General features: G+C 42.7%; 1 protein-coding gene across 1 annotated transcript in view; it reads left to right on the forward strand.

The window, feature by feature from the left end:
- The window catches only part of LRRC36 (leucine rich repeat containing 36), a 73966-nt gene extending 60732 nt beyond the window's left edge, over nt 1-13234 (forward strand). Inside the window, exons 6-10 of the mRNA XM_061594233.1 lie at nt 445-607; nt 1924-2093; nt 6015-6117; nt 9614-9731; nt 10861-13234. Of these exons, the coding sequence (XP_061450217.1) occupies nt 445-607; nt 1924-2093; nt 6015-6117; nt 9614-9731; nt 10861-11059 (753 nt within the window). The 3' untranslated portion in view covers nt 11060-13234. The remainder of the gene's footprint in view (nt 1-444; nt 608-1923; nt 2094-6014; nt 6118-9613; nt 9732-10860) is intronic.
- The last annotated feature ends 667 nt before the right edge of the window (nt 13235-13901 follow it).

A 13901-nucleotide genomic window follows, 5' to 3' on the forward strand; every position in this document is an offset into this window, starting at 1 on the left:
AATATTCTTTCTTTTTTATATATATATATTTTTTTTCTTTCTTTTTGTATTGTACTAGTTATTGATTTGTGTTGTTTTCTTTTTGTATTGTTTTGGTTTTGAAAATTGGAATAAAATTAATTGGAAAAAAAAAGAGAAGCAAGTAGATTTTTTTATCCATCTCTTTGAATGTGTATACAGTAGGGCCCCCGCCGTAAAGCAGAAAACGCCGTAAAGCGGAACCCCATTTATTTTAATGGGGTGCGTCGTGCAAAATTGATGCGAAAATGCAATAAAATGCCGCAAAAGCAGCAAAATCAGCTTTAAAATTGAAAACGAAAGCCGCCGCATTAGCGGAGCGCCGGTAAGCAGGGCCCTACTGTACATTAATTTTAGATGTTGTCAGAATGCCTCCATACAGATATGACAAGTGTTTGCGCTCTCTCTCTCGCTCTCTCTCTGTAGCATCAATCAAGAGAACAGAGTAATATCTCTCTCCAGACAGCAAGTCCCATTAGCAGCACTGAAAAAGGTTCTCTTGTTGTCAGTGTCCTGCAACAACTCCTGGAATTAGTGGATCGTTACTGGAATGGATCTGGCTCCCTTCTCCTCAGTAAGGATTTTCTTGGTATGTTACTTTAGACTCATGCTATACGTATAAAACTTCCACCATCATCTCCCTTTCAGAGAACAGCAGCAATTCTACCTGCCAAACATGTCACTAGCCAACATTCTATGACTTGTTTGCTGTGCCTATCACCAAACTTCTGACTAGGAATGAGAGAGAATTTTGCTAAAATAGAACTTGGCACCAGATTTCCTTATAGTCCACAGGTTTGCTATCTTTGGCGACCAATCCTGAATGCTGCAAGATTCCCCAGCTTTTCCGAACACCAGATTAAAAAAAAAAAGCATCAGCTTTTGCTTTGATAATGTGAAACTGACAATCCTGCCTTTTTGCTTTGCTAACTTGAAACTGACAAGTCTGTGCCTTTGCTTTGCTAAGGTGAAGCTGACCAGCCTATGTATTTGCTTTTTATTAAAGCAATCTCTCTCTTTCTCCCAGGGCTGGGAGGAAGAATCCAATAACATTTGGATGCTGACCTGGGCAACTACTGGGAGGAATGGTGGCATATAAATCAAATAATAAATAAATAAATTGGGAGGAGAAGGAGTGAAAAAGGAAGGGGGGTGGGTGGATGAGCACTGGACAGAGGGAAAGCCCCTTTCCTTTCTGAAAGGAAAACACTGATAACAATATCATTATTTTTTGGGAGGGGAAAAAGCAGAACGGTAAAAGCAAAGAATAGCAGAAAAATAACTAACCGGAAATGAAACCGCCTACCAGTTCAACAGAATGCAATCTAACAGGCATCAGCAACCAGATGTTATTAGCAACAGGGCTCACTGAGAACCTGTTTTCAGTGCAAGACTGTGATCATGGGACATTTGAAACAGGAAGAATAGAGTATCTTTGAGGACATGCAGAATGTCTTTCTCTCACAACCCAGTAATGACAACCAGGTCACATATACCTGAGCATTGGATAAGCACTTGCAGGGTAAACAGTATAACTTCCAGGTGAGCTAGAGCCCAAGGACCTCTTGTCTTACTCCCTGTAATACAGAACTTGACTGGTGAGTGCCAACAAGATTGTTGTCAAAAGGGAGCCATTGAAAAACAAAAATATATTCTGGGAATCCTGAAATTTGCAGAAGTACAAAAAATCTTTAGAGAAAAAACTATGAAGGGGGAAAAATAGGCCACTGAGTACACTCAGTAGCCACAGAATGTGAATGTCGGACATGGGAAGGGAGTTATCCTAGGTTATTCTGAACAGGAACACTCCACAATGAAATATCTGTTTACAGGTCCCACTTACCACTTACATTTTATCTGATCTGTTTGGATATTAAACCGATTTGTCTTTTTGCTGTCCTCTAGCTCCAGCACAAGATTTGCTTGCATATTTGATGGCTACTGCCCCTTCACAGCAGGATGTTTACTCAACCAGCAATACCACTCTAGGCCCAAACTCGGCAGGAATCAGTTACAGACTTCCCAGGGAACAACTCAAGCATTCTCAGCACTTTAACAGTGTTGACAAGCCTGTGGTATGTGCTTTCACCATTGATTCACTATTTTTGCCTAGATAAAGTGGAAGCAAAATAAGTGGCATCCCACCATTGTTCTGTTTTTTGAGAGAATCTTTACTATTTTATAATTAAGATCCATATCTGTTAAACCATGCACAGGTCCATGCTGCTGCTCTGAATTTTGGAACCAACCAGTTCAGAGGCTGCAGCATCTGTGGATCACTATCAATAGTCAGCTGTACAAGGCTTGGTGCCAGTGATCGGGCAGCAGCTGAAGGCCCCAATGGTTTGGAAGGGCCCTTTGTCAACCCAGCCCGGCTGTGCCACCACTCACCGCTCTCCCTGCTAGGCCCCAGGCAACTCTTTGAGTGGTGAGTGTGCAGCAGTGCCACTTTTGAATAGTTAGAAGAAGAAAATACTGTGCGGACCCCCTGCAATGTGGCACTGCCTCTTAGCTCTATAAGCTTTTCTTTTAATCCCAGTGTGAGGTAAAACCCATAGCATAGCTCCGAGATGCCAGGTTTATCGTGCAACGGGATAAATACTGGGACTTGAACCAAACTCCTTGGCTCCAGGTCTCATATGCAGACACTTTCTTGTCGGCTAGATGCACTCCTTGCTGTCCTTTGGCCCTATCAAAGCCAGGTTTTGGAAAATGTGGGCATGATTGCAGTTTCTGAGAAAAGAGGCTCTGTCTAACTCCTTGGGAGCAAGAATGCAAGAACAAGAGAGGGGCATCCAGGATGGAGCCCTGCAGGACAACAGACTCTGGCTCAAGAGGCAAAAAAGGCAAGATGTCCTGAGCCTATTAGAGGGCAGGTCAACAACAGTGTGTGAATGTGGACGGATGGGTAGATAGTGTTATAGTATTGGGGGGTTGGTATGGATGATGTCTGTGGGTCCCCTCAAGCCTGTAATCCTGTATCTGGAAATCTGGGATCTGTAGTAGTGAAATCTGCTGAAATGGTCAGGCCATTTTCTTTGCTAAGTTGATGGACCTGTTAAGTACCTGGGTTAACGTGTCTAAGGACTTGGTCAAGAGGAGATGTGTTGCCATAGAACAACTGGCTGTTGATGCTCTTCCAAGCAGGGTAGGCCTCCCCCACCACCACCATCCAGGAGCTAAGAGGTAGCCCGTGTGTGTTTAGTTTAGTTGAATGTGAAGCTGGGAGCTGGAAAGAGATAGAGAAGCTGCCTCGATCTCTGCCTGGTTCCAAAGCTATGGCTTTGGGAGGCCTCCCCGGAAGCCTGATGGGGAAGCAAATCTGTTGGTGTGTTAATACATTTTACACTCAGGATGTATATATGTGTAAATAAAACCATATATCCTAAAGACACCACATTCTCTGCTGACCTTCATTCCAAGGAAACCAAACCCTGGGTAAGTGCTGGAACCGCTGGAAGTCTTGCACTGCTCAACAATGCTATCAAGGTGGCCAGTCTCAGGGATTGCAGAGGCAAGCAGGTCCTGTGGGGTAGGAAATACCTGTCACCTCCAAGAGCTGAGAGAGCATTCTGACATGAGACCAAGTGGAAGAACTGCAGGGAATTAGGCTTGTGTAGTGGGCCTTAAAAGAAATGGGCCTTTTCACAGAATTGTAAGATACTTTGACAGACCAACATGGGGACTTTTTGCAGTACCACACAATGGGAAAGCTTGTTAGATCTATAGCAGATCCAGGGATCCCCCTGGAATCGGGTCAAGTGCGATCTCACACCACTAGTTGCCTCAGTTGCCGCGTGTGTTCCTGCCCAGCCTCTGTTCCTCACAGTCATTGCAAAGGCCACATTTTCATTGGGGAATTTGGACAGGTCCAGTAGAGAGACCAAAGTTTCCACATCTATTCAGATTGGACTTTTGCCATCCCAATTGTAAGTAGTAGGATGTAGTTTATAACACCATTTATTGATATAATAAATAATAATTGCTCTTTTAGATTTGGTTTTTCTTGCTAATTTCTATTTTTGTGCTGTAAGTTGCTTTGAGACACTTTAAAAAGTGATGAATAAATAATAATAATTCATAAAACTAGTGTGATTGAATATATCTTATTAATGGACTTTTTAGCAAGTTTTATGTCTAGGAGTCCATTAACAAAGGAAGCTTCCCTGCCCAGAGACAATGAGGACAAAGGCGACCTGCAGCTAGATTGGACCAGTCCAGCATCCCGTTCTCACAACAGCCAGCCAGGTGCGCCAATGGAGAAGGCCCACAAGCAGGACACGAGTGCAGCTGCCCTCTTTCTCTCTGGTTGTCAGGGTTGCCTTTTCCCCTGTAACTCTGGACTCCGGTTCATTTCACAAAAACTATAGTTATGTCCATTTTTTAACAAAAATGACATCGAAGCTAGAAATTATGCCTGGCGTGGAGAAAGTGGATGGAGTGAAGTTTTTCATAACACTAGAACTCATGGGCATCCAACGAAGCTGAATGTTGGAGGATTCAGGACAGACCAAAGAAAGTATTTCTTCACACTACAGAATTCACTCAGACAAGACGTCGTTATGGCCACCAACATGGGTAGCTTTAAAAGAGAATTAGACAAATCAATGGCTACTAGCCACAATGGCTGTTTCTGCCTCCACTGTTGGAGGCAGTAAGGCTCTGAATGGCAGTTGCCGGGAATCACAAATAGGGAGAGTGCGGCTCTTGTGCTCAGGTCCTGCTTGCAAGGCTTCCCATCTGTTGGGCCACTGTGAGATTGGCCCTCTTTGGCCTGAAGTAGCAGCTGTAGGACTTTTCTTATGTTCCTGCCTCTGCCCCTCTCAAAGTCGTTTTCAGTGTGAAAAGTTTGTTACAGCAAATTTCTTTACCAAGGTCAGGTACCCAAAGTATAATAATAATATTCTTTTTTTTAAATCTTGTATTTATAAATAAGAACGTTAGTTTTGTTTTTAATAGGAGGGATTATTAATTGTTCCTGTTTTCCATCAGTTTTTCTATCTGCAATGTTACATTCATTAAAAGAAATAAGCTGAAGGAAATTTGGCATTGTTTCCTATGTTGTGAACATCAGTAATATTCTGTTCTGCCCGCTTGCCTGCCATTTAATTGAAATTTCCTATAAGTCCTCTTAGTCTACAGTCCTAAAACAGGGTAGGGGAATTTTGATGGTGATTTCACTACTTCATCCAATGTCCATTTCCAATCACAGAATATTTTTTTAAAATAATTTTCCTTACCATTGGAGATGATGTGAGGGAAAGGGGAGGAAAATGTGTCTAATTTTTCTCCTGGTTTGAGGGTGGTTCAGGGGACTGGGAGGCTTGGGACCCTTTGGACCCAGCCACTCCCCTAGGAGACTCCCAAGCCCCCTTTCTGGCCCCACTTGATGGCAAGGGAGGCTCTGGTATAGAATTTCCCTCTCTGGCATCTGAGCTCTGTCTCCCAGCTGAAGAGGGTTCTCATATTCTATAGCCTCTGGGGAGCTCTTCCAGGGACCATATGCAAATTCTTTGCAATCTGATATTATAAAAACCTGTTTGCTTAATGCTTAGCTAGGGTCAGCAAGTATGGGAAGAAAGAAGAGATCAGATAGATGATTGTGTATGTGAAACTGCTCTGGGGTGTGTGTGTGTGATTTCAAGCAGAAGAGCAGCCAACAGAGAGAAAGGAGAGTGTGCGTGCGCACATGCACAGAGCACACCATTCTTCTGCTCAAGATCAGCATTTCTTTTCACAAATAGTTAGTTGGAGCTTCATTTCATGCATTGAATCTATGCTGCCAAGTAAGGAAACTTTTCTTCTTTCTTTAGTGGGTCCTGGTTGATTGGAAAGGGCTGTTGATGCCTTCAGCAATCTCAAGCCCTGCCTAAAGAAGGAACCTTCTCACCCTAATGTGTATAGCCACTGCTGCCAAATTTTTATGGAGTACCTGCAAATCCCTCTTTCCAGCTTGCTAAACTACCCCACCAACTCTTTCCTTCCCTCCCAAACAGAAGCTGGAAGAGGGCCAGAGGCCACCTTTAAAAGAACTAGGTGTGGAAGCTGCTGCTGCCACTTCCAGTTGTGGCTGCCGTGGAATATATTCTCTCTCTTATGGTAAGTCCACCCCCTTTAGGATGCACACCTTAATGTGGTGAGGGGGTTTGAGAGTACTGAAGAAGCTAAGAGCAATGCTGTCAGGAATCTAGACCAAGAGGCTAGACTCCTAGCAGGGGCACCCAAGATGGAATGGTCCAAGCTGAGACACCAGACGAAGATGCATCCAAACTCAGAGGAAGGCAATGGTAAACCACCTCTGAATACCTCTTACCATGAAAACCCTATGAACAGAGTATCCAAAATGCAACACGAGATAGTGCTGGAAGATGAGACCTCCAGGTCAGAAGGCACTCACCGAGCTACTGGGGAGGAACAAAGGACAAGTACGAGTAGCGCTGTGACTAATGACGCAGCTGGGTCAAAGCCGAAAGCCCAACACAGTTTTTGAGCAAGTGAATTCTGTGAAGCCAATGATTTGTTTCTTGCCAACACATTTTTTGAGCAACCAAAAAGACAACTGTACACGTGGACATCACCAGATGGTCAATATAGGAATCAAATTGATTATATAATTGGAAACAGAAGATGGAGAAGTTCCATACTTTCTGCAAAAACAAGACCAGGAGCAGACTGCAGTACAGATCATGAACTGGTAATATCAAGAATCAGAGTAAAGCTAAAGAAGAACAACAAAGCACTCATAATGCCAAAATACAATTTAAATAACATCCCAGAAGAATATAAAGATCAAATAAGGAACAGGTTTGAGGCTTTAAACTTAGTTGACAGAGAACCAGAAGAACTATGGACTGAAGTCAGGGACATTATCAGGGAAGAATGCAAAAAGACAATACCTCTTGTTAAAAAGAGAGAAAGACCTCAATGGATGACTGAAGAAACTCTTAAAATGGTTAAAGAGAGAAGGAAAACAAAAACAAAAGGAGATAGAAACACAGTCAGATCCCTAAATGCAACTATACAACGACTAGTACGTAGGGACAAAGAAAACTATTACAATAGTTATTGTATAGAAATAGAAAAGGACAACAAAATGGGAAAAACAAGAGCCCTGTTCCAAAAGATTAGAGAAATGAAAGGGAAATTTAAACCAAGAGTAGAGATGTTGAATAATCAATAGGGAACACACTGACTGACCGAGATGAAATAAAAAGAAGATGGAAGCAATACACTGAAGAACTCTACAAAAGATGCAAGGATGACAGATTCATACATGGAGGAACCATGTGATGAAGAACCAGAAAATTTAGAATGTGAGGTGAAAGCTGCTCTTAAAATTCTTGGAAGAAACAAATCACCAGGAATAGATGGCATACCAATAGAGTTGCTACAAGCTACTGAGACTGAATCTGTCCAAATTTTGACAAAAATTTGTCAAGAAATATGGAAAACTAAACAATGGCCCACAGACTGGAAGCGTTCAATATATATCCCACTTCCAAAGAAAGGGGATCCCAGAGAGTGCAGTAATTATTGAACAATTGCCTTAATATCCCATGCAAGTAAAGTAATGCTCAAGATCCTACAACAAAGGCTCTTACCATATATGGAGCGAGAAATGCCAGATGTCCAAGCTGGATTTAGAAAGGGAAGAGGCACCAGAGATCATATTGCAAACATACGTTGGATAATGGAACAGAACAAGGAATTTCAGAAGAAAATCACCCTGTGCTTTATAGACTACAGCAAAGTCTTTGACTGTAGATCATGAAAAACTATGGAATGCTTTAAAAGAAATGGGGGTGCCACAGCATCTGATTATCCTGATGCACAACCTATACTCTGGACAAGAGGCTACTGTAAGGACAGAATATGGAGAAACCGATTGGTGCCCCATCAGAAAGGGTGTGAGACAGGGGTGTATTTTATCACCCTATTTGTTTAATCTGTACGCAGAACATATCATACGGAAAGCAGATAGGACCAGGATGGAGGTGTGAAAATTGGAGGGAGAAACATCAATAATTTCAGATATGCAGACGATACCATACTACTTGCAGAAACCAGTAATGATTTGAAACGAATGCTGATGAAAGTTAAAGAGGAAAGCACAAAAGCAGGACTACAGCTGAACGTCAAAAAGACTAAAGTAATGACAACAGAAGATTTATGTAACTTTACAGTTGACAATGAGGACACTGAACTTGTCAAGGATTATCAATACCTCGGCACAGTCATTAACCAAAATGGAGACCAGAGTCAAGAAATCAGAAGAAGGCTAGGACTTGGGAGGGCAGCTATGAGAAAACTAGAAAAGGTCCTCAAATGCAAAGATGTATCACTGAACACCAAAGTCAGGATCATTCAGACCATGGTATTCCCGATCTCTATGTATGGATGTGAAAGTTGGACAGTGAAAAAGGCGGATAAGAGAAAAATCAACTCATTTCAAATGTGGTGCTGGAGGAGAGCTTTGTGCATACCATGGACTGCGAAAAAGACAAATAATTGAGTGTTAGAACAAATTAAACCAGAACAGTCACTAGAACCTAAAATGATGAAACTGAGGTTATCATACTTTGAACACATCATAAGAAGACATGATTCACTAGAAAAGACAAGAATGCTGGGGAAAAAGAAGGGAGTAGAAAAAGAGGAAGGCCAAACAAGAGATGGATTGATTCCATAAAGGAAGCCGCAGACCTGAACTTACAAGATCTGAACAGGGTGGTTCATGACAGATGCTCTTGGAAGTTGCTGATTCATAGGGTCGCCATAAGTCGTAATCGACTTGAAGGCACATAACAACAACAACATGGTAAGTCCACTGGCTGAATGCAAAAGGGATGGTTTGTGGGCTTGCTGTCACCAGGCCTTTCCTAGCTATTCCACACTTCTGTTGAGGAATGTTTTAGTGTCAGTCAGCCTAACGTTGGTGTGTTTGACAATGCTTAATTGATTACATTTCCCCGCATTTGCATTGTGTTTCCTTTGCATTGGAATGAATGGGGTGGAATAGCGTAATGACAATGTAATTTACATAAAGAATTAATCTTATTAATTTAAAGTTACATAAATTGTGTTACATCATTTTGTCACAGTGGACAGTGAGATGAATAACCTGGGTTTTGGTGGAAGACAAATTGCAGAGGAATGGAAACAGTGCTGCACGTAACAAACACAGGGTGGAATGAAGAACGGCACCTTCCTAACTCCCTAGTTAAAGTTGGGGTACAGCAGATGAAACAAACTCTCCAGTAACTCAGGGTGGATGCCCCTGTCCAGTTCTCTGGCTGTCTGAATTCTGCCACTGGGCCTACAGCCAGAATAAAACTGGTAATCTGTATCATCCAAAAATTATCATCTTCTACTATCAGTAGAATCATAGAGTTGGAAGGCCATCCAATCCAACCCCCTGCCCAATGCAGGAATCCAGCTGAAAGCATGCCTGCACCGTGCCTCTTGGAATACTTAAAATTATCATACCTAGAAGAAGTAGCGATATTCCATGGGTCACTTTGCTGTGTGCTTTTTTTCCTCTGCCATTGATCAAACGCAGCCCTAGCTTTGTTCACCCATTGATCTTTTCTTCTAGATGAGCTGTTAAGTAGAAATGATCAGCTGAATGCCCAAGTGGACCTCTTAACTTTTGAATTAAAACAGGAACAGGAAAAGGAACAGGACACCATCAGTTTACTGCGAGAAAGCCTAAGGTAAATTCAGTGGGGCAGTTTCATCTATTTTGGGGGGGGGGGAAATAGGACTGATCATTCAATTTTTATCCTGTCTTTCCTTTAAGCAGCCCAGTGTGGCACACGTGTTTCCCCCTTCCTGTGCCTTTATCCTAGCAACAGCACTGTGAGGTAGGCTAGACTGAAAGAGTGACTGGCCCAAATTCACCCAGTGAGTTGTACGGCTGACAGCGAGGTTGAAATTGGGTCTCCCTGATCCTAGTTCCAATATTCTCACCTCTGTGCCACACTTACAATGGCACAAAGGCCGCCTGTGGAAGAGGAATTCAGTCCTGTTCAGAAGCCAAGGTCTTGTTCAGATGTTCAGACCTGGTGGTGCACCTTTTGCAGGGCTTAGGGACAGGACAGGACAGGACCAGAGCAGCACAGGCACTTCTGAGAGCCAATAACCTGCAAGAAGTGGTTAGCTGTAATTTCCCCAGGGCCATTTCACAGGTGATGCTAAGCCAAACTGTGGCTTCAGGAAGACTGTGCAAGCTCCCAGAGAGGAGATTGTGACTTCTTGGCTCGTGCCTAGCCATTCTGCTGCTGTGCTATACTGAGCTAAGCCATGGTTTGGCATAGCATGTCATACAGACCCAGGCTAATGTTTTAACTCTCCTGGACAAACCATGAGCAGTAAACCACAGGAGAAACCTTAGTTACACATTGTGGTTAATCTGGGGAGACCTGAACCACAAGCTCACGTTCCGACAACACTCCATCCCATGTCTCGGCCCTGCTCGGCTCAGGGCAGCAAAGCAGCAGAACAGCCGGGGAGGAACAGAGCGACCTTGAACTCTCCCAGAGCCCCCCCCCCCCTCAGGCATTGTTTGGCTTAGCGAGATGTGCAAACCAGGCTACAGTCTGGGGGTGTTTTGTGCCACTACCCCAAGGAAAATGAATATGAAAATAAACACATATCACCAAATACTCTACATGTTTTTACTTTCTCGTGACTGAAGATATCAAGCTAAGATTTACACTCCAAAGGAGAGCAAATACTGAAGCTGAAGTAACCCTTTTGTTGGTTTGAAAGTCAAAGGAAGGGTATTGCATTCAGAGATGCTCAGTCCACAGAGGTGTAGTTTAATTGTTTCCTTCTTCGCAGTTCTCTTGTTTCCACAAACAACTTCCTTTTGCAGCAGCTGAATAAAGAACATGACCCTTCCATAGGCCAAGGAGCGCTTCTTTCAGAGAAGATCACAGATTCTCCTGCCTCTTCCTTTGAGGGAACATCCCACCACTCTGCGCCGCTCTATACTACCCTTGGCTGCAGTGCAGAGCTGTTCAGCAGCTGTCCTCTCTGACAGAAAGCACATTGTCACCTTCTTCCTCTGGGGACTTTCTTATAAACGATGTGTTATTCTCCCATAAGTATAGTCTGGAACGCCAAAGCCCACGAGTGGATGTGTTTGCTGCTTTTATTGGTAAAATTTCTTTGACTCCTCATAACATTGGGAGGGACTCACTGGGTTGATCGGTCAAAGTATATCCTAAACCTGAATTGTCTACAAGCATACTTGACTCTTGACTCGCTCAAAGGCAGGAGGAAGCTCCGCAGCCTCCCTCAGCAGTTCAGAAGTGCTCTCTTCGTTTGCCTGGATGCCTGCCTCAGCCCACATTTCTATATAGTATTTGTCCTGCATACTTGCACCAAAGTCCATGCAGTCCAGTTTTCCATTGGCCAAAGCAGGACTCCATAATGGGATGGGATTGGCAGCCAAAGCAGTATCTTTCTCTCTCCCTCTCCAGTCCATACCCTCTCCTCCTCCTTTGTTGTCCTCTTCCTCAACCCCCATCCCTGCCTACTTATATAGAAGTCTGATTGTAGAAGACAGAAGGTTGCCCTCTTGCTGGCTTGCCTTCAGTTGCTGCCATCAACAGAAGTAGCAGAAGTAAAGAAACCGTGTGGAAGAGGTGTGTGCAGCAGGCGCCAGAGCAGCCAGAGAAATGTAACTTCCTTCCCCAACCATAAAGTATCCTAAGCTGTCCGAAAAGCAGCAAATTGTCTCCCACATCAGATTCCCAGAGGGAGGGAACTTGCACCCCCTCAAACCTTTTCCATCCTACAGATTGGCCCTTTCACTCTTGTCTAATAGAGAAAAGAACCCTTCCTCTGCACCCTGATGGTTTCCTTAATTCTGAATGTTACAGAGAGGCCAAGACTTAAATCATCACAATTTCTAGTGGGATAGTTCTGTTGGTCTGTTAAGTGTACAATAACAAAGATTCTTCTGGCATATTAAAGGCTAACAAATTTATTATGGTACAAGCTTTCATGGAATAGAGTCTGCTTCATCAGATGCATGAAGTATAATCCTCAATTAGTGAGGATATATACCAATGTGAGCAAAGGGGGGAAATGTAGACATTGTCGCTAAATAGTAATGGAATTCAAAATGTACCATGTGATATCAAGTCAGTAAAAGCTTGAAAGAATATATCGAACTAACAATTAGCTTCTATTGAGAGACATCACCTGATTGTCCTGGCCCTTATCATTCATTTGTGCAGTCTTGCTTTAAGGCAAACCCTCAGCAGTAGCCTTATTCAGAGTGACTATAGCAGTCTCACAGGAGAGGGGGAGAGAGAAAAGCGGGGCAGGGGGGCAAAGGCCTTCTGGCCAGTGCCTCTTGTTTCTACCTGGCCTTGCCATCCTCTCTCTCTCTCTCTGTTTGGGTGCTGCTTCCAGGTGGGAGGTGATTGTAGAATTGGTGCTGCTTATGCAAATAAGAGCTTTGCAGCATCCATATATCATCCTCAAAATGGCAGGCCAGGGATGGGATCTGTAGCCAAGTGCTGGCCTGAAAGTATTCCATTGACCTCAGGCTGGTACTTATTTGAGTTTGTTCTTTGGCTGCTTTTACCAAACTTTTTTTTCCACCTCGCAAAAAATATTTAATTAATATCAGTAATTTTAAAGGGAATATCAATCAAATATTGATATTTTGAAAGGAAATATTGATAAATGAAAACAACTATCGATAAAATTGTGATTCTTAATATTGATACTTTAGAGGTGGATTTTTTAAAATAAAAATCTGGTTTTCAAAAATAGCTGTCGAAAATTGCTACATAAAAACGCAATCCACAACAATAAAGTATAAGCCAGTTAATGGACAATTTGATACCAAATCTGAATTGGGCAAAATTCCAGCACATCCCCATCACGGACCTTGTTTTTTCCTACATATTACTGTAGTCTGGTTTTTCCCTTACTGCGGAAAATTGGGTAATTAAAAATGACTCATTGTGTAGCTGCTGTCACTGCTGGGTTGGAAGCTCATTATAGCACTTTTTTAATGGATGGTTTGGAGTGGTGATGTTTTGGTGGGCGGCAGCCGACGCTGCTCCTCTACTTGCATTTGCTTCTCACCTGAGCACAACCTAAGGATTTTGTTTCCCATGACCCAAATGATATGAATGTGCCTATTCCCACCAGTGGTTGCATGGAGTACCTGCAAAGCCCCTTCCCGGCTTGCTAAACTACCTGACCAACTCTTTCTAAGAGTTGCTAAGTCTTTCAAATATATAAATATATGTTTCATACACATATACATTTAATATACATAAAATGACTAGCATTCATAAAACCATTTGGGATATGTTCAGCACAAAGATGTTTTATTGTTACACATAATTGTTTTATACATGGTTTTATGAATGCTAGTCATTTTATTTATATTAAACTTACATTTGTTAGAAAAACAGCACAAGGATTTGTACTGATATATATGGAAGTTTTCACCATGTTCTATTACCGATAGCCATTTCAAACATAAGAAAGTACATGCAATGTTTGAATAGCTAGATCATCTAGCCCAACTGAATTCTTCCAGGCTGCTACAGGTCCTGCCTTAGTGATGCTGCGAATGCAGAAGTGCTCTGGAACAAATTGTCATATGCAAGAAAGGAAATCGGTTGGCAAAATCATTTGGTCAGCTGGTGAGCCGTAAGAAATTAGTAAGGTTATCCCCATGAGACAATGTTTCTGTGCCTTTGGCTTGTCCCGAGGGCGTTGCGTGAAGGTCAGCAGTCCACCCTAGTATTTCCCCAGGAGAATTGGCTTTGGTGGGAATGCTTCAGATGACTACATGCAGAAAATGCTGTACAAGCCTCACATATTTTACAAGGATTCCCAGCATGCTG

The sequence above is a fragment of the Rhineura floridana genome, chromosome 13 (genome assembly GCF_030035675.1).
Source record: "Rhineura floridana isolate rRhiFlo1 chromosome 13, rRhiFlo1.hap2, whole genome shotgun sequence".
NCBI classification, from domain to species: domain Eukaryota; kingdom Metazoa; phylum Chordata; class Lepidosauria; order Squamata; family Rhineuridae; genus Rhineura; species Rhineura floridana.